This window comes from Scylla paramamosain, chromosome 3, assembly GCF_035594125.1.
Source record: "Scylla paramamosain isolate STU-SP2022 chromosome 3, ASM3559412v1, whole genome shotgun sequence".
NCBI lineage: Eukaryota > Metazoa > Arthropoda > Malacostraca > Decapoda > Portunidae > Scylla > Scylla paramamosain.
Window position 1 is genome coordinate 35,415,905 of NC_087153.1, and position 19,392 is coordinate 35,435,296.

At 38.2% G+C, this 19,392-nt stretch overlaps 2 protein-coding genes and 1 long non-coding RNA gene across 3 annotated transcripts; 1 reads left to right on the forward strand and 2 right to left on the reverse strand.

Moving 5' to 3' along the window:
• Window positions 1-1,800: 1,800 nt before the first annotated feature.
• LOC135094437 (pre-mRNA 3'-end-processing factor FIP1-like) lies at window positions 1,801-14,193 on the reverse strand. Its single transcript, XM_063994535.1, has 9 exons — window positions 14,031-14,193; window positions 10,850-10,967; window positions 9,839-9,990; window positions 8,491-8,600; window positions 7,921-8,062; window positions 6,013-6,186; window positions 5,813-5,901; window positions 4,148-4,402; window positions 1,801-2,134 (listed from the first exon to the last, which is right to left on the reverse strand). Exons 1-9 carry the CDS (start codon window positions 14,142-14,144, stop codon window positions 1,999-2,001), a joined length of 1,290 nt encoding a protein of 429 aa, XP_063850605.1. The 5' UTR covers window positions 14,145-14,193; the 3' UTR covers window positions 1,801-1,998.
• On the forward strand, window positions 1,998-4,312 carry LOC135094473 (uncharacterized). Its single transcript, XR_010263826.1, has 3 exons — window positions 1,998-2,136; window positions 2,374-2,455; window positions 4,173-4,312. It is a non-coding gene; the product is annotated as an uncharacterized LOC135094473 (long non-coding RNA).
• Window positions 14,194-14,681: 488 nt separating the features above from the next.
• On the reverse strand, window positions 14,682-17,846 carry LOC135094414 (uncharacterized). Its single transcript, XM_063994493.1, has 2 exons — window positions 17,368-17,846; window positions 14,682-17,034 (listed from the first exon to the last, which is right to left on the reverse strand). The coding sequence occupies exons 1-2, from the start codon at window positions 17,501-17,503 to the stop codon at window positions 15,539-15,541; spliced, it is 1,632 nt and encodes a 543-aa protein (XP_063850563.1). The 5' UTR covers window positions 17,504-17,846; the 3' UTR covers window positions 14,682-15,538.
• Window positions 17,847-19,392: the final 1,546 nt, after the last annotated feature.

The following is a 19,392-nucleotide window of genomic DNA, read 5'->3' on the forward strand; positions in this document are numbered from 1 at the left end:
CTTTAGATAGGCAGGAAATCAAAGTAATAAGATGGTAGTTTGAGGGTTTAGAACGGTCACCCTTTTTAAGAACAGGCTGAATGTAGGCAAACTTCTAGCAAGAAGGAAAGGTAGTTGCTGACAGAGCTGAAAGAGTTTGACTAGGCAAGGTGCAAGCACAGAGGCACAGTTTTGGAGAACAATAGGAGGGACCCTCCTATATGTATATATATATATATATATATATATATATATATATATATATATATATATATATATATATATATATATATATATATATATATATATGCTGGAAGGAGTAGAATTTTTATGTGAATAGCAGAGCATGTGTGAGAGTTGGTGTTGGTGTGAGTTTCTTCCCAGTCAAGTGTAGGTTTTTGTATGTGGGTATGTTTTATATAGGGACTGCCACATGTTAGTCTGCTGGCTTCTTTCAGGTTTGCTTATTTTGTAATGTTCTTAAATCTCCCAACTACAACAGTTCCTCTCCCAGTTTTTCTCAGGCTCTTCTTCTGTCAGGTATGTCAGAATTTCTTCATCTCTCTACCCTTTCCACTCTTAGTGTTTACAAGTACATACAGTGATATCAAAAAGTTCTGATACTAGGGAAGCCTGACTTCAGATCTCTCTAAAACTTCTGATTGGGGCAGAACAAACAAAGATTTGTCCATTGCCTCAAAAATTAAATTTTTACTCCTTTCAACACACATCTACGACATTTATTTCCTCTTCTTCATGGACACTCAATTGTCCCTATCTTCTACATTGAATGTCCTCAGTCTGTCCTTCATTTGTAATTCAAACTGGAAACTTCTTATCTCATCTCAAGTTTAAACAGCTTCTATTAAACTGGGCATTCTGAATAGTCTTTCACTAGTTCTTCTTACTCCCCCACTAGTTGCTAACTCTGTACAGGGGCCCTACCCATCCGTGTACAGTGGAACCTTGGTTACCGAACACCTCCCCTTTTGAACAAATCAGTTTTTGGACATAATTTTGAACTTGTTAATTGCTTCGGTTGTCATACCATAATTTGGTTCTTGAACAAAGTTACTTGATTTCAGATGTTAAAAGACAGAGCAAAAGCTGCAGTTTATTACTAATTTATAGTTTCTATGAATATTTTCTTCATTCTTATATATTTAGAGGAGAGACAAAGAATGTAAGACAGTAATTCAAACTTTGAAACAGGGTAAATGTCTACAAACAAGGTTTTCAGAGCTCAGGTGTAATACTGAAGGTGGCTCTCTCAATGATCCCTAGCGCCATCACTACTGCACAACTGTATTTTCCTAGTAGCTTTTCCCAGCAGCAAGATGTCTAAGTGTTATGATCACCTTCATTTTGATGGTAAGTGGGATGCTCCTCTCATCTCAGTATCTTTAGATGAGTTGTGTCAAGTTCATTCGATACTTTCTGGATAAATAATATCTGAGCTGGAGATGTTGTGAAGCAGCCATCTTAGCAGTGGGAGTGTCTGTCATAAGAAGCTAAGACAGGGTGGACAGGTATATGGAATTAATCCATTTTACATTGATTCTTATGGGAAAATTAGCTTCAGTTTTCGAATATTTTGGATTTTGAATGGCATTCAAGAATTAGGTTTGAGAACCCAAGTTCCACTTTATAGAGTATGCTTCATATGTATGGGAGGGTTCCATTCATACTGCTCTTTTTAGACAAGGTGGAATCAAAAAAGCTTTTTATTTTATCAACTCCTCTCCTCTGACTGTCTTGACTGTCTTTAGCCTCTAAAAAAAAAAAAGCTGAACTTTATTTTAAGGGGAAGAAAAGTGCTCAATAATAATTAATTTTACTTCAACTGATGTTAGATATTTTGTGTTAAACTACACAAATAATGATAATTCAATTCGTGCACCACAGACATGTTCTTGTGCTGCACTTTAAAACTTAAAAAATAGTTCTCACATCCCAAAGCAACAAACCCTTAAATGACTGTGGCTTACACCAAACATGCTTGTACTTTTGAACATATCATCAGTCTGTATCCCGTTCTCTCTTGGACTTCTTGCGTTTGTGTCGGTGGGATGGTGAACGTGAGCGGGAGCGGTGTCTTCCTGAGTGCCTGTGACGGCTGGGTGAGCGGCTGCGGGACCGGTGACTTCGCCGAGATCTGTAAGTGTTTGGAATTTCATCAAAATTTATCATATTACGATTTAATTCTGTAACTAAAATAATTAAACTGGTTCACCAAAAAACATAATTCAAAATAAGTTACCTCATGACCAGATTGCTACAACTCTCTACCATGTTGGTGATATTACTTGAAATCCACTTAATTTCTTTATTTATTGTGTTTTATATCCAAAAACATGGGGAGATATGACTGAATTATTAACTAAACATTTTTAGGCATGGTCATGGCAATCAGGAAGAATGGCAGTCATTCAAGAGTGCTGTGGTGTGCAGATGAAGTGTGGTATGCACAAAGGAGGTAAGGTGCATGCATATGAAATGTTGTAGCAAAAGAAAGATGAGAGGTCACATGAGCAATGTAAAAGAGGAGAAAAAAAATCAAAAGGGTTGTGGATGATGTGAAACAGGATAAAAATGACAAGGGTAGGAAAAGTTTTTGGAAAATAAAGAAAAAGTTTGGAAGGTGAAGTGTTGTAGAAAGAAGAAAGTGGGAAAACTTAAAATTGGATAATGGCTGAAAAGAACACCACAAATTAAAGATTGGTAGAGTATTTTGAGGGTCTGCTGACTATAGGAGAGAAGAGAGGATGCAATATGAGTGGAACAGGAAATTAATGCAGGAACTAGGTGCTTGCTGTGAAAAAGATGTGTGAAAAATTTTAGGCGAAAGAAAAGGTGGTGTTTTGTTCATTCATACTACCAAAACCACAGAATAGTACAGGATTCGTAGAATCCATAGGAATAGAAGTTTATTCCTGATTACTTTAACTTTACAGCATCTTTGGAAGAACACAGAGCCACACATATAGTTACATGGATACACAGCTTCATCTCTGGCAACTGTCTAAACTGGACAACAGGTGCTATAACCCTGCCCAATAATTACAGTTGATACAATACAGTAATGGATAAATACATTTATTACAGATCCTTATCAAGGATTACAGACCCTTGTCAAGGAGATCAGAGGGTGTCTTGTTTTGTAACTTTCTGTGGTTATTGTAGGTAAAGGCAGGCTTGGCAAGCATTGTCATTAACCAGTTTACAGCTGATGAGGAATGTGACACAAGGGATAAGATTTCTGCTGTAGTTGGAAGGGAAAGATGGGAGGCTATAATTACTGGCTAAGGTAGTAGGACCTGTTGTTAAGTTTGAACTAATAGGTGGTTGCCAGAGAAACTCGCACAGATCTAGGTAATGCAGCCAGAATAAATAAGCATTTTTCCAGTGTTTTAATACCCCAAGTTTCGTGATCCTTGAGTCTAGTGCTATGCCTTTGGAAGAGAGCAATCATGAAATTCAATATGGCACTGTGGAACTGTATGCATATATATATATATATATATATATATATATATATATATATATATATATATATATATATATATATATATATATATTAGAAAATATGCTAAGCAAGTTTTGCTTAAGGCCTCTCAGCAAACATGAAAATGGGCTGGGACAAATTGACTAATTGGCCTCTCAAGTGCATCTCTCCTCACTCATGCCCAGATAGTGAAAACTTTGGACTCAGCATGGAACTTAAGAATCATGAAACTCAGATGCCATGAAACCTAGGGAGGAGAGGAGGAGGGGGGGGGGGTTAATTTGGCCAAAAATCAATAATAATACCCGATATCAAAATCTGTCATCTATGTCTAGGCTGACTTTCAAGGTATACACACACACACACACTCATAAACCACCAATTTTCTTGTCAAAGTGAAAAAAAAAAAGTGAGGAAATTTATAACTTGTTCACAGCTCTAAATTATCATGTATACTTCACTAAATAAGAAAATGAACACCTGAATGGACTAATATTTATGGGCATTTTCCAAAATAAAACTAACTTCAGACTTCGAAAACTTACTTTTTTTTTATACAACCTTTTTCCTCACACATAAACAATATTTAACTTGCCTTTCTTGTCACATCAAACATGAGAAAATTAAAGAAATACACCTAGAAAATAGTAGTTCAATCATTACCTGTGCCTTTCCTCCTCTGGCTCAGGTGGTGGAGGTGGAGCACTCATGGACTCCTCTTCAAAATACCCTGGGGCACTAGACACTGGAGTTACAGTTGGGGGAGGAACTGATCCAGGCCCATCCCAGCTGTTCTGACCCATTGGAGGAGGTGCCTGGCCTGCACCCCAGGGTTGGGGGTTGTCAAAGCCGCCACCACCACCATAAAATGAACTGTCACCAGGATAGTAAGCATCTCCATATGGATTGCCGCCAAATCTGAAAAGGCAGAGGTGAATACTTGGTGACAAGTATTAAATGTGCTAGATGCAGATATTTGGCTACACACTATAAACTTCACAACATAATGCTGAGTTTTGCTTGGTTATTTTAAAACAAGAATATCATACATTATACTCTCTCTCTCTCTCTCTCTCTCTCTCTCTCTCTCTCTCTCTCTCTCTCTCTCTCTCTCTCTCTCTAATCATATCCCCAGCATTCCTTAAGCTTGCATTAAGATAATGAGAAATTGTAATTTACCTGTAAAGATAACTACATAAAAATTATTAAGATAAAATACTGATGAAAACAGATGTAAATAAAATCAATAGGACTCGACTGTAGAACACCACCACATCTTGCTCCTGCTGAAGGCTGTAAGTTCTTCTAGAATACTTAATAGTGCTCATGTACATTTTGTAGTGTTTGCACTCAATAAGGGTTGTTGAACCTAAAGCAATCCATCCCTATCCCACAACCACAAAGATCTCAAGCCCACAGTGACACCACCAAAAGAGCAATCCAAAGCATGTAAGGTCTGGCACATACAATTTCAGGATTGTCCAAACCCTTTCCTTTTCTCTTCAAAAGACCTGAACCCACAAAATGACCACATTCATAACTACTAACAACACTTATACAGGGAACCACACTGCTCATGAAGTATACATTCAGGATTTCACTAACCACTCAACTACCAGACTTCAAACAATTAACTGGATATCTATCAAAACTTGCAACTTTGCAAGTTTTGATCCCTTTCCTTGCATCTTCCATTTTCTTATCTGTGATCAGCAAGAAAGGAAAGCCACCTGAACATTATGATAAACTAAACTATTTTTAATAAAATGCCTTAAAACAAGGAACAGAAATGTTTATAATAATATTGTACCTCAATCCTCATTTGCATAGTTTGTAGCTGGAATTCACAGAGATGTCAAATTTTCCTCTAACTTACACTTGCCACAACTTTATTACTTTATTATACAGTACTTACAATTATATTTCAGTTATTCAATTATTACCATGTGGCAGATAGCAAAGATGAATGTCTGATGTCATTCATAGACATGATGAACTTTTGCAAGAGTTAATTGTCAACTCTTCTTACACATGGTATCACCAGCACTTGGTGAACACCTATGCAGTCACTTTCATTATTTGTATGCTGTGAAAATTTCTGCCTTCATTTTTTTCTTCCTACTATGAATTCTTTGGATAACTTATTCCGATCTCTTTCTATGGAACCAATGCACAACATTACTATTTAATGTACTCTTTTAAACAGGTCATTAAAAATACCCTGTAAAATTGAACAGTTCATGTCCAAACAGCACTTAAGTCTTAATGGCAAACCTCAATAATACTTGGACAAACATTGCTTGAGCATGAAGGCAAAATGTTACTTACTCCATGTCATTGTAAGAAGGCTGGGATGGGGGTGGGGGAGGGCCACTCATCACCTTGTTGGAATATTCTCGCCTATCAGCTGTCATGACCTGTAGCAAATATGAAACAATTGATTTATGATGTACTCTACAAGTATAGAAATGAGAATGAATCTCCCAGACATGGATGCACTCAGAGGAGCAGAAAAATGTCACATATACCTGAATAGTGCTGGTTTTGTTAGGATTGGAAGCTCCTCCTATGACATCAATCTGTCCCATGCCTTTGTTGCGTGGTGGAGGTCCTGCCTTGGGACGCTGAGATCCGGACCCCCCATACTTGCTATTGTCATTCACAATAGTTACTGGGATGGTGTTTGGAGTGTTGCCAAATGGCTGAAAATAATGAAACAGCTGTATTGCAGATCTGATGCACAATTATCCCCTGCCATACATAGCAAGTTAGAGGACAAATCCCCTGAAAATACAAAATATATGAATGAGCAATCCCATCAATCCCACCAATCCTATGGCCTTAAAAAAATCTAATGGATCTATAAACAAACAAATAATCCCACCAATCCTGTGGCCTTAAAAAATCTAAAGGATCTATAAACAATCAAACATTATTGTCCTAAAATTAGTGACATTCCTACCTAAGGTATCTCTAAATAAATAGCAGCCAAGTTTCCTTCACTTGCCAAGCAGTCTCAATCTTTTCTTTAATTTCACAAACAGTAGAGCACACATCTGCCAATATAAAAGGCACCATTTTGTAATGTTAATCCTCTAGCCAACAATCTAGCATTAACTTCCCTCATCACACCATCCATACAGATGATAAACAGCCATAGTGACATTGCACATCCCTAACATAACCCACCATGACTGGAAACCATTCACTTGTGCTATTTCCTACCCTTACATAATATATTATGCTCTACTGTTCTCATAAAGAAAATTTTTCACCCCTTTTTACAACCTCCACCATACAACTTCAAGATATCACCACATTCCTTCCTTATTGATTCTTTTATATGCCTTATCTACATCCACGAAACTCCAGAATGCTTCTTTCCCTTTGGCTAAATACTTTTCACAAATCTGTCACACAAATCTTACACCGAGTTACACAGCCCCTTCCTCTCCTGAAGCCTCCTTCTACATCACATCCGTATCTGTATCTTTGTGGATTCTCTTGATCAATACCTTACCATACACCTTATCTACCACATTCAATAGACTGATACTTCTAGTAAGAGCACTCATACCTATCCCCCATTCCTTAATAAAAATCAAAGTAAAAAAAAGTCATTGCCTTGATGACTGCAACTCAACTTTGAGCTCATGTATTTAGTTTAGAGATATTAATAATCATCACTAAATAATATATGACCAATAAGGAAACTTGTAATTATTCAATGGAGAAAAAAAATTGTGGATGGGGGGATGATAATTATGCTAAACAATCTAGTGCAAAAACAACCAACACCTCAACACAGTTTGGGACAAGGGAGGAAGAGCAGTGGGAATACAGAGTATTAGCTTTTGCAGGCTTTATATAAACTTGTTTGTTCTTAAAAAGATGCATAAATTATTATGTATATATAATCATAATATATGAGATGTAACCATCTCATATATTATGTATATATGAGATGGTTACCAATACACATTTATGAATGTTCATTATGGATAAATGTATAAGGCAGGGAGAGAGAGAAAAAAAAAAAAAAAAAAAAAAAAAAAAAAAATTGGAAATTACAAATATAGAATAACACCAAATACTACATTTTTTTCCTGTATTATAGAAATTCAGTTTTCAGTCCATGGAAAACCACATCTGCTTATACTTAAGTAGCTGTATTTGATTGGTGAGTGGGTCACACTTTATGCTGTCTACAGGTCAGCTCTTTGAAGCAGCAGCTGTTCTGAGGTGAAGCTTCTCAAACTTGGCAGGGGGTGTGAACCAACCACCCACAAGTACTAGAATGATGTGCACACAGCTTCCAAAAATTCCAATAAGTAGATAATTTGTATATATTAAGAGCTAACTGTAAATGTGAATTAACATTATATTGTTGCCATAATTTCAAGACTTTCACAACATAAAAAATTACATTAACATACCTTTGTTATACTGATGCCAAGCCCAGCCAGGCCTGCTCCAGATTCGTTGATTCTCATCCGCTTTTGACGTTCGCAGTATCTGAACCAGGTCTCTTCATTGAACCCGTAGTTGAAGTAGTCGGAGATGTCTGCACCCGGTTTTCTTAAAAAGATTAATATATGTACATTCTTGTAAATAATATATATATATATATATATATATATATATATATATATATATATATATATATATATATATATATATATATATATAAACCCAAGACCTGAACAAAAATTAAGTTTAATAGGCATGGAACAGAATTGCAAAAAAACTTTCCAGAGATCACTTTTGTGAACATTCTTTTCAATTGAATATTTTGTTACCTTGTCAACTTATGTGGAATTCTGACTTATTGAATGCCAACTTGTGTAAGTTTTAATGTATTTGTAGATCAAGCCAAAGTGATACATACATGCAAGACTAAGAAATGTAAACATTATTCTCTGCATGGTGGTTAAGAAGTTAGTGTAAGAATTTAACTAGAATATATCAAGGACTTGGTGAAACTAAAAATATTTGCCAAGTATTACCTCCATGGCTTCTCCTCCAACTCTGCCATACTGAATTCTGTGATAGGCACACCATTCACTTTCCCTGGTGAAGTGAAGTCTTCATCCTTCAGGCCAGCACTTGGTGCTGCCTATAGCATGGAATAAGCAATAAGTATTCTTTCAATAAAAAGCAAATTATGTTAGGTTAAAGGCTACATTTGCAAATTATGACATCTAACCCAATTACTAGCAAATGATTTAAAGAATGTCCAGAATTCAATCAATATTTAAGATCAAAGTTAAACACAAAGAGAACACAAGAAATAAATTAAACAGATTTTTACTCAAAAACATAATTTTGGCATAAATAATCCAAACAAGGGCACAGACTGTGGCATAATAGTATTGCCATCATTTAATGGAAGAGATTACAATTTCAGTTAACTTAGAGACGAAGCTAACTAGCAAAATGGGTGGAATCAAATGCATTTTATCTCACCAACTCCTCACTTGAACTATTTTCAGCCCCTCTTTCTTTGCCACAACACTGCATCCCTTGTTGTTTTATATTGCTACTTTCACACAAACTGTTCTTCTGATCCTGCTAACTATATGCAGTGACATCACTGCACAAGGCTTTCTGTTTTCTCTCACCCCTATTCTGTCCACCTCCCTAATAAAAAAGTTAACTAGTATTCTCAATCTTTCATCCCTTTTATAGGTAAACTCTGGAACTCCTAGCTTGCTTCTGTATTTCCTCCTGCCTTTGATTTCAACAGTTTCAAGATGCTTCTCCTCAAATTTTGGATAACCCTTTTGATTACACACTTTGGGAACTGGCACCTTCAGTAGAACCTTTTTTTGTAGCCTTTTTTATTGCCCTAGGCCAGAGTCCCCTTACACACACACACACACACACACACACACACACACACACACACAAACACTTTAACAAATATTGCACACATTTTAACAAATGTAAATTTTTTTTTTAAGTTGTTTAAATGTTTGCTTCAATCTGAAAGTGTGTCTAGTGCTGGACTTCACATTTAGTATACAACCAAGCACCATTTGTTTAGAACTTTACACATCCATATGTTCATATGCTGTGTTCCCACGACTGGTGAAAAAAAAAAACATACTACAAATGATTGTAATACTTGATTATTCATTCCCTCAACTGGTATATAAAAACACACACACACACACACACACACACACACCCCGAAAGATATACTACAGATGATCACAATACTTGATTATTCATTCACACTAATTGGCAGCTTCCACTTTGGCTGATCAATTGTTATATCAGATACAAATCTGAAGTGCATGTTACCACATGATTCACTTGACCCCTCTTTCTGCCAACAATGTAAGTACATACCTTGTGCTGGAAGCGTACAGGATGTGAAGCTGTGGGGGCCTGAATGATGTCTGGCTGAGTCTTCAAGGCCCCAATAGTGATGGTCACATCATCCTCATCGCTGCTGTCATCTTCATCACCTTTCTCAGCATCATCATTTGTTCCATCCTTGTCTGAGAACAAATGACTTTGTTACTTATTTGCAAAGACACAGCAAAAACAAATTCAAATGGTAGGAAACAGAAAACTGACAAAAAAATATAATAAATAAAATAAAAATAAAAGTAAATAAATAAATAAATAAAAATAATGTCTGTACTCATTTTATGCCCATTTAGTTATAGTAGTGGAAACTAATTTGTGGCTTTTGATTACACGCAATATAGTGTATCAAATATAATCCTTCATAAAAAAAAAGTGAAATATGTCCTGGCAATAAAATATAAAGCACTAATAGAAATGAAATACGCATATGATATTAGTAAATCAGTACATCAAAAGGAAATGTGAGTTATTGTAATAAATTACGTAATCTTCTCACATTAAAATAGTGCATAAATTAGGTAATCAACACTCCTCCAGTACTCTCAACATCTGCAGGCATATAATAGTTACTAATTCTGTTACTACTGTAAAAATGGATGTGTACATGTACAAGGACAGGACAGCCAAAGTATATTAAATAGATTTTGGCCTTGGTCATCATATTGGGTGTCCTCACTGAGATTCAATCTTATTGCTGCCCAACAATGTCATGCACAGCTTTGCAGAAACATAAAAATGCTGAGAAATTGATCTGAAGGCAGAATGAACTGGCCACGAGAGCTTTGAATCTGTCAAGACACGCATAGTAATGCTAAATTCGCCCTGTTGCCAATTAGGCAAAGGCAATCACCAACATCCATAATTTTTGGCAAGTCCTGATGAGCCTCTCATGACAACAGCATGTTGTCATAGATTATAATGGATCTTCATAAAAGAAATACAATTAGTATCCTCATACACCAACTTGAAAAACATGCCACCAAATACCTCTGTCTTCTCTATCTTCTCCATCTTGATCTTTGTCTTTTTCCATGTCTTCATCTTTGTCCTTGTCTGCATCCTGTCCTTCTCCACCTTCTGTAGTTGAATCTTCTTTGCCATTTTCCTGAAGTGATAAAGTAATATTTAGGATTTCTACAATCACCTTCTATAAACATATTTATTGAAGCAAAATTTTATCTGCATTGTACAATACATATCATAGATCCTAAAGGTGGTGCCACAGAGAGCAAATTTCTGCCAGCATGCTGCCCATTTTTGGTGAAGACCAGTGACACAGCAAGTTTGGTGTCACACAGGGACTGAGCCATTGTACTGATGCCTTGTCATTCCAACAACAAACCCCAAGGCAGCATTTTTTCAGTTACTTTATTTTCCCTTAATTACTAAAAAATTAAATGTTATTACATATAACTGCATGTTTTCTTTAATGGTTTTTGATTTGATGATGGAACAAGGATGCTGTAATAAATCTTTCACTCCACTTGGCAACTCATATAGGCTATGTGGCGGTGTGTACACAGACTGTGATTGCTGGCCATGATCAGTCACTCTGGGGTTGAAGTGGCAATAGCTGTTGGCTGTTGGCTGTAGCAGGTGCTACAGTCAACACCCCAAGTATTAATTAAGTCTGGGTTCACTATAGCTCAATTAATTTGTGCCATGCTTTCACACTCCAGTAAAACTTAATGCAGGACTCCATCACGGCACATTGTTTATCTTTCCATCTGCAGTTGTCAATTAAGCGCTATAAATAATTTCACATACCACTACATACACACTATCAAATCAAAAGCACACACTGGCAAATATACTTTGTTTTTCTAAGTTTTATAGTTGAAAATTTTACTCATAGTATGACAATATATTTTTATTTTACATGTACAGCTTGCAGTACATGTAAATCCAAGCAGCACACTAGGAGAAATTTGCCCAATGTGACGCTGCTTTAAGGTGACTAAAAACAAAGGTAAACAGGAGCCGTTCCCAAAGAAATTATCATATCTATGAAACAAGTGAAAGCATAAACATTAACACTTGAACATTTATATAGGCATAAATATAACTGCTATGAATATGAATACCAAGCTTACCACCAATATTAATTTTTCTTTATCACAATTTTCAGAAATTTGTGTTCTAACAACTTCCTGTTTGTTTCCATATATAAAGACAAAATGAAAACAATCTCCTTTAGGGTACTTCAGGAAGCTTTTTTTCCTCAGCACTGATTTTTGTTGTCCTTGGCCAGAGCACTTCTTACATTTCTACAAAAAAATAATAATAAATAAAATAAAATAAAAAATATTACCACAGTCTCAACTCTCTACCTCTTGATGCTCCCCATCATCTAAAAGTCATCCTATTTCAAGAATATCATAAGTTGTCCCTATGACTTTTAGCTTAACAATTACTTCTTTACATTTTAATTTTCCACTAACAAACCTAAAGAACAGTTTGGGTTCTCCATTACAACTTTCAATAACACCTCTTTAAAAATTCCTTTTCTTCTCTGCTAAGTCTTGCTTCCAGTTCTCTTATAAACTTCTCTTGTCTTACCATTCAACTTCTTTCCCCACCTGTTCCATGCAACATGTCTCTTTTTTGCTTTTTCACATCTTCTATTAAACCAGTCTTTCTACCAATTTTCTTTCTGTCATTTTTGGTACATACTTATTGACAGCAGTGTTATAAATTCCCAAGAAATTAGCACATTTTTCTTCCACATTATAAGCCTCATGGAAGGGCCTCTGGCTACATTCAGCAAAGACTCCTAGGGACTCCACTGTGTAAGCTGGTGAGCATCTACTCCACATTCATGCTCCTGAAGCTTATGTCTTCCCTCAACCTCACCCTACACCATCAACTTGAATGGGTGCAGAGAAGGGCTGTTTGGGACATCTTGGGGCTCATAAATACCACCCATGAGGAAGCCTTTGACACCCTGCACCTCACCACCCTGAAGACCTGCCACACCTTGAGCAGTTTGCTAAGAAGTTGCTGCACCACTATGACACTGCAACACCCTCCTGCTGGCAGCACCTCCCCCCCCAACACAGTATTGAAAGCAACATCACTTATTCCCATATAAACACAGACTGACCATTATAAAAATGCAGTGCCAACAATGGTCAAAATAATAAATAAATAACAGACAATGACTCTAAAGCTAATCAGGTTAGGTTAGGTTAAGTTACTGTCCTTAAAGGGTCTTGTCCCCTGGTTTGGTAATGTTAGGTTAGATTAGTGTCCACAAGGGGGGTGTTCCAGGGGAGGCTGAAGCCCCCCCAGGTAGGTTAGGTTAAGTTAGTTTAGGCAAGAAATTTCTCCAGTTTTCAAAATGTGGTGTCTCATCCTTAGACCTTTTCATGAATGTCCAAATTTAGCTTCCCCCACCATAAAACCCTGCTTTCCCACCAGGCCTCCAAACTTATTAGGCATAGAGAATGAGAAAAGATAGGATGTATGGTGCCAAACTGCAAATTTACCACTATACCACATCAAAACACACAAACAAGTATATATTCGACCATGGACGTCCTTGCTGATTGAAGGTACAAAACTGCCATTTTAGTAAGCAACCCTTAAGGCAAAGAATTAACAGAGGTACAGGTTCTCTGTTAGACGAGTGTCAGTGAAAGCACCGTGGGACATAGCACAGAAAAGATAATATTGATATGACTTTAGCAAGTTCATCTGAGGACTTGTTTATGTTAGTTTTAGGTTTAGATTCATTCAGTTGATTAATATTACAGGTGGTCCCTTCATTGTGTTGATCATGATTACAAAAAGCATTATTTTGCCCACAAAAAGTGTCCCGAAATCAGTAGGATAAATTTACTTTCACAATTTCAGATTAACACTGACGGATTTAACAATTAATTCAGCCTTCCAAGCCTGCAACACCTGCAAACATAAGACAACATAGGAAGTTTCTCTGGGTTAGCGGTTGGGGCAGGTAAGTGGCTCCCATACACACTAGACCAGCCACTTACACCAGGATACACCACCCCAGCCACAACAGGACGCAGAATAGTAACACAACTTACCAACACACTGAATCACTACAAGTAACAGAAGTATCAACATTGCCTTAGCGCCGCTCCTGCCAGCCCGCGCACCCGACATCCCCTCTGTCCACCTCTGAACACTGGCCCCCAAAGCTCACCTCGGCTGTTTTCTCCCTCTCATCAGCCTTTTCACTCAGCTCGCCTTCCTCTTCCTTGCCCTCGTCCTTGTCGTCGCCATACAGCCACTGATCGTCGTCTTGTACCTCAGCCATGCCTCGCTTCCCTCAAGTCGCAGCCAATTCGGTCTACAGCTGCTTCGGTACTGCTGCACTGGTCCGCGACTATCGTATTTTTCCCGGTTTCTATAGGTTATTTGAATTATGTATAGGGTTGAAATAAAAATATGAATTAATACATGATACCTATACTACGGTTTTTTATTCAGTACCCAAAAACGTCGAACCGGCAATTCGACAGTTACATTATGACATCCCGTTTAACTATTTGACATTTCTATGAGATCACCTTTACTTACAATAAATAATATAATTATTTCTAAGCGCTGCAGCCGAAAAATAACTTCCATTCTGGCCTAAAGCTGCTTCGAGTACTGCTGATTGGTCTACCACTACTTTGTTCTCCTGGCAAGTGTTTATAAGTTATATACATTATGTCAAATTAAAATGAAAAATCTGAATCAGCGCATAATGTCCATACAGTCTTTGTCCAGCAACCATAACTACCTAAGGATCAAACCGACAATTCAACAGTTAGGTCCTATATTACGACAACCCGTTTTTTTTTTTTTTTTTTTTTTTTTTTTTTTTTTTTTTTTTTTAGATCAGAGATCAGCTTTACATACGTACAACTAGTGATATAATCATTCTTAAGCTCTGCAACCGAAAATTCGCTTTCACTCCGACCAAAAGCTGCTGCTGTCATTGCTGCTTGCTCTGCCACTACATTATTTTATGGGAGTTTATGGATTATATAGATGACATACATAATTAATATGAAAATTTTCAACCTAAACATGATGTTCATACGGTCTTTTGCCCAGTACTCACAATATACTGGTATTGCTTTCTAAGGGATGAACCAGCAATTCACCAGTTATATGACACCAGCAGGTCGTTTAGGTGTTTAATACTCTTTGAGATCACCTTTACTTACATCTACATATAGTGGCATCATTATTACTAAGCGCTGTAACCGGAAATTCACTTCCGCAATATCTTATCTTAAAATATGAGTGGTTAACTTTAATTTATAATATGCTACCATTTATAATATTATTTTTTGGAAAGTTTAAAAAAAAAATTACTTTATAAAGCCACATGGAACACTCAGACGTCTATATAGAAGAATAATAATCAGGCATAGCAGGTTTACAAAATATCTCATAACAACTACATTTGCTCTTCCTTGGTCTCTATCAGAGCTACAGCTTAGAATATTACGTATCTGTAAATGGTTTACAAATATAATGGTTCACAGTCTTTGTTCTTATCGCCTTTTGCACAACACATAGACACACTTGTAATGGAAAGAACCACACACAGAATCTGTGTGGTAACCTATTAATTTTCGTCAGTTTTACAGGCAAACTTTAATTCTAATTTGTTCACTTATATGTATTTAATTATTCATTTCACAGCATCACGATTCAATATCCATGTTGCTTAGGTTCATACTGCGTCTCTCTCAGTGAATTCATGTAATAAGATGAAAAGAAAATTTTCCCCGAGTTTGTAATGCACATAATAGGTAGTCTTTTTGTCTTTTGGTGACTGGCGCGCTGGGGATCGTCTTTGGGCGACGGACGGGAGAAGGTCGGCACAAAGAGGCACTGTTCTAGCTGTAGGAGGCGGCTGACCAAGGGTTCCATCATGTCTTCACTGTTGTGCGCTTTATCATCAAGGCTTCTTCTCCGGCGACCTTGGGAGAAAGGGAGCAGGATCAAGGTGGAGGCGCCGACAGCCAAGACAAAAGCAATTCCTATGGTGCAGAGCGTGTCCTCGAAGCAGCTCGTGGGGTTGGAGACCACCGAAGAAATCAAAGAAATAGAACTAAATGACGGCGATTGAGAAGCTGGCGCTAAGCTGTCCTGCACCACATTTGGGGGACTGGGCGGAAAGACTTGGTGGTAGGCAGGAATGAAGGGTTGACTGTTAGGGTAGGGCGGCACTTCCAAGGATGGAGCTGGAGCCAGAGCGCCGCTTATAGATTCATCTATGTTCCCACTGTCATGAAGGTTCGCATCGTAGTACAAGTCCAAAACATTAAGAAGGTTACTAGGAATTTCAAATGGTTCCTGTTCTTGAGTTTGTGTGTGCGCCTCGGAGTGGATATCAAAATTTGAAGGGGAAGGTTGAGGAAAGGTTTCTATAGAACCTGTCCTAAAAAAGGAGGATTCCATCAATTCATCATCCTTGCCATAAGTCTGTATCAGGCTAAGGAGTCTTTGAATAACTGAAGTATCTGTTGAACGTTGATTTCTCCCTGTGGCATACATTTGCTGACGCTGCTTCTTTGGAAATCCCTGAAAATCTTGAGGAGGAGCAGAGCTTTGGGTGGACTGTTGATTACTGACCCACTCAAAGTTTTGATCTTGTGGGGAATTTTGGCTGAAGTCGTTGGCTGCACTGCTCTCCTCTAGAAACGATGCGAGAGCGTGACGAAAGACTGACCGAAGGCTGTTTGGATTCCACGGGTTGATGAGGAACCACCCTGGCCTAAGGGTAACGATCCTCCTTGTAGGAGAGTGGTTCCAAGTACGGTCTTGTCCCTTCTTAGGTCTCATAGAAAGGAGACGGTTATCCGTCACCTTTCCTACCGAAACCAAGGATCTGTTCTGTGAAGGATGCAACCACAGAGAGGAGGAACCTGTGGATGGGGATGGCTCATTGGCGGATAACTGTGCTTGTTTGTTGCTGTGGAGGAGTGAGGTATTTGTTTCCTTGAATCTCTTCACTCTTCTGTGATGTTTTACTTCTAAGTGATTTTTTTCGTGCATGAAGGACGAAAGCAAGGGACCAGTACGGCACGGCTGACAGAGCACCGACAAGAGCTGTAGTAAAGCTGGAACGCCTTGGGTTGCAGATGGCTGTGTCACCTGCTGGCTGTCCGGTGGGAGTCTCGAGTCTCTTGCCAAAATCGTTTCTGAAATAACAATAGCCATTTCAAAATCCATCTGAAAATCTGACAGCCTATATTAAAATCTACATTTCAAAACAAATTAACCGTATATCCAAGTATACTGTGCGTGTAATAGCGGCAGCAGCAGCAACAACAACAACAACAACAACAACAACAACAACAACAACAACAACAACAACAACAACAACAATAACAACAACAACAACAACAACAACAACTAGTACTACTACTGCTACTACTACTACTTGACAACACCACAACCACCTCTTCCACCACCTCCAATACCACCACCACCGCCACCAACAACAACAATAACAAGGAAGGATGCAGTAATACCTTTCTCATCATGAGCTGCTTTGTCAACAGTCGCTGCAAGTTCTGAGAGGGCAGCCAGTCGAGCTGCCGCCCCTATCACAAGGGCAGACATGCACCACAGGAGGGCTGTGGGGCGTGCGGATCGGTCGTGCAGCATGTGGGGGTAGGTTCGAGACCACTACTAACAATACGCCAGTTTGGTGACCGGCAAAGGGCGTCTAATGTCCTCGGTGTCTTCTTTAGGCATCTGTTCCCTCCGCTCACTTGCCGTCGCGATGCACAGCTGCACCCACACTGGCGTCAGCTCTAGTTGTACTGGTGTCTGCTGATGGATCGCAAACTGACAGCTGGTGACCGAGACGCTTGCAGCAGGCAGCGGAAGACGTGACTCACACCTTGCAGCACACACACTCAAGCCAGTAGGGCCGCGTTGCATCCCACACCATCACGTGTACAATTTTTCTTTTCTTTCATGCTTTTTTTCTGATTTCTGAAACTGTCATGCCTTCGAGCTGCAAAACACACAGCGTAACTGATTAAATGTATAACGATCTTAAAACAAATACCATATAGACGACAAGACAACAACCTCATTTATTCCTCGTTTTAAACCTGGTCCTTGTTCTGAAATCTAAATAAGATAACAATGTTTGATCGATTTCAGAACAACGACCAGGTTCAAAACGAGGAATAAATGAGCTTGTTGTCTTGTCGTCTATATGGTGTTTATATTATCCATTTAATCAATTACGTTGTGTGTTTTGCCTCTGGAAGTCATCTCAAGCAAGAAAGAAAAAAAAAAGACAGTCATTTACCGCTTACCTGTCAAGTTTCCGGGATGTCTGGAATTCGTGGCCTTTCATTTATTTGCTCCTGGTTCACTGAGACGATAAAATGAATACTTTACACTTGATGTGCATGCTTGTAGCAGCATCTTGCCTCACCATTATCTCTATCCGACACTTTCTTCTTTTTCCGATTTCTTGGTTGTTTATCTCTCGAGAGCCGCCAGCCCCCGTGCCAGAGAGGGTCGTGCTGCATCTCGCTTTTAAGTGTTGCGGCCGCAGTAGTGTGAGGAGCGTTATGATGCTCCCCGCTAGCCATTACATCCAGTGACTCAGCTGATGGACTCACTGCAGGAGTAACTGCTGATAGCTTCCATAACCTCAAGTGACTTGCTGGTATTTGGCCCCTATATTTCCTCCATCCCTCTTTATGGGGTGGTGTTTTGTATGTTTGTCTTAGTTCGGCTATCAGTAACTAAAGAAAAAAGACTGATACACGTAAACGAAAAGCACAATGACCTTGTACATACATTCCACTGGAATAAAAAAAAGCTCCACCAGTGTGGACGGAGGGGAAGGGTGGATGTAGAACAGCGGCCACTAACGGTTGGCCAACTCAGACAACTTAACTTCCTCTTCACTTCCTCATCCTTCTCTCCATTTACCTCATTTCCTTCAGCGTGGTAGACTTGTCCTATATTCATCGCGAGGTTACTAACTTGTGTACCTATAACATTATCATAATACCTTGATTACTATTATTATTATTATTATTATTATTATTATTATTATTATTATTATTATTATTATTATTATTATTATTATTATTATTACTATTATTATTCGGCGACGTAAAATGGAATGTCCAAATTTTCGATTAAGAAAATTTCAGGAGTTTGTTGATCCAATATTTCCAAGATTTCAAAGTGTACGCATAATCATTAGTGACAGCAATTCATATTTGTGTAGAGGAAATACGATGAAGTTTACTTCTCCTGGGACAGTGGTTCCCGAAGTTTTGGTACCTCCCCCTTCCTCTCTTTGCCCAACATTGTACACTGCGCCCCTTCCTCAAAGCGAGGACGTTTTCAGTGCCTTCAAGCACAGTTAAAAGGTTGTGTGCTTAATTTGTGGGTCCTAAAGCCCGACACGAGCTTTAAGTGGCCCGTCAGTTAAAAGGATAACAGATGATCACCGCATTAAAATCCACACCATTACGTTTTACGAGTGAAAGCACTTGCAGTTTTTAAAAGATTAAAAC

Bases quoted from the DNA above. Each gene is read 5' to 3' on its own strand.
- LOC135094437 (XM_063994535.1), bottom strand. From the start codon at position 14,144: ATGGCTGAGGTACAAGACGACGATCAGTGGCTGTATGGCGACGACAAG. The intron at 10,968-14,030 runs GTGAGCTTTGGG...TTATCACTTCAG, and splicing joins AGAGGGAGAAAACAGCCGAG to GAAAATGGCAAAGAAGATTC. The intron at 9,991-10,849 runs GTATTTGGTGGC...ATTTGTTCTCAG, and splicing joins AGAAGATAGAGAAGACAGAG to ACAAGGATGGAACAAATGAT.
- LOC135094414 (XM_063994493.1), bottom strand. From the start codon at position 17,503: ATGCTGCACGACCGATCCGCACGCCCCACAGCCCTCCTGTGGTGCATG. The intron at 17,035-17,367 runs GTATTACTGCAT...TTGTTATTTCAG, and splicing joins AGCAGCTCATGATGAGAAAG to AAACGATTTTGGCAAGAGAC.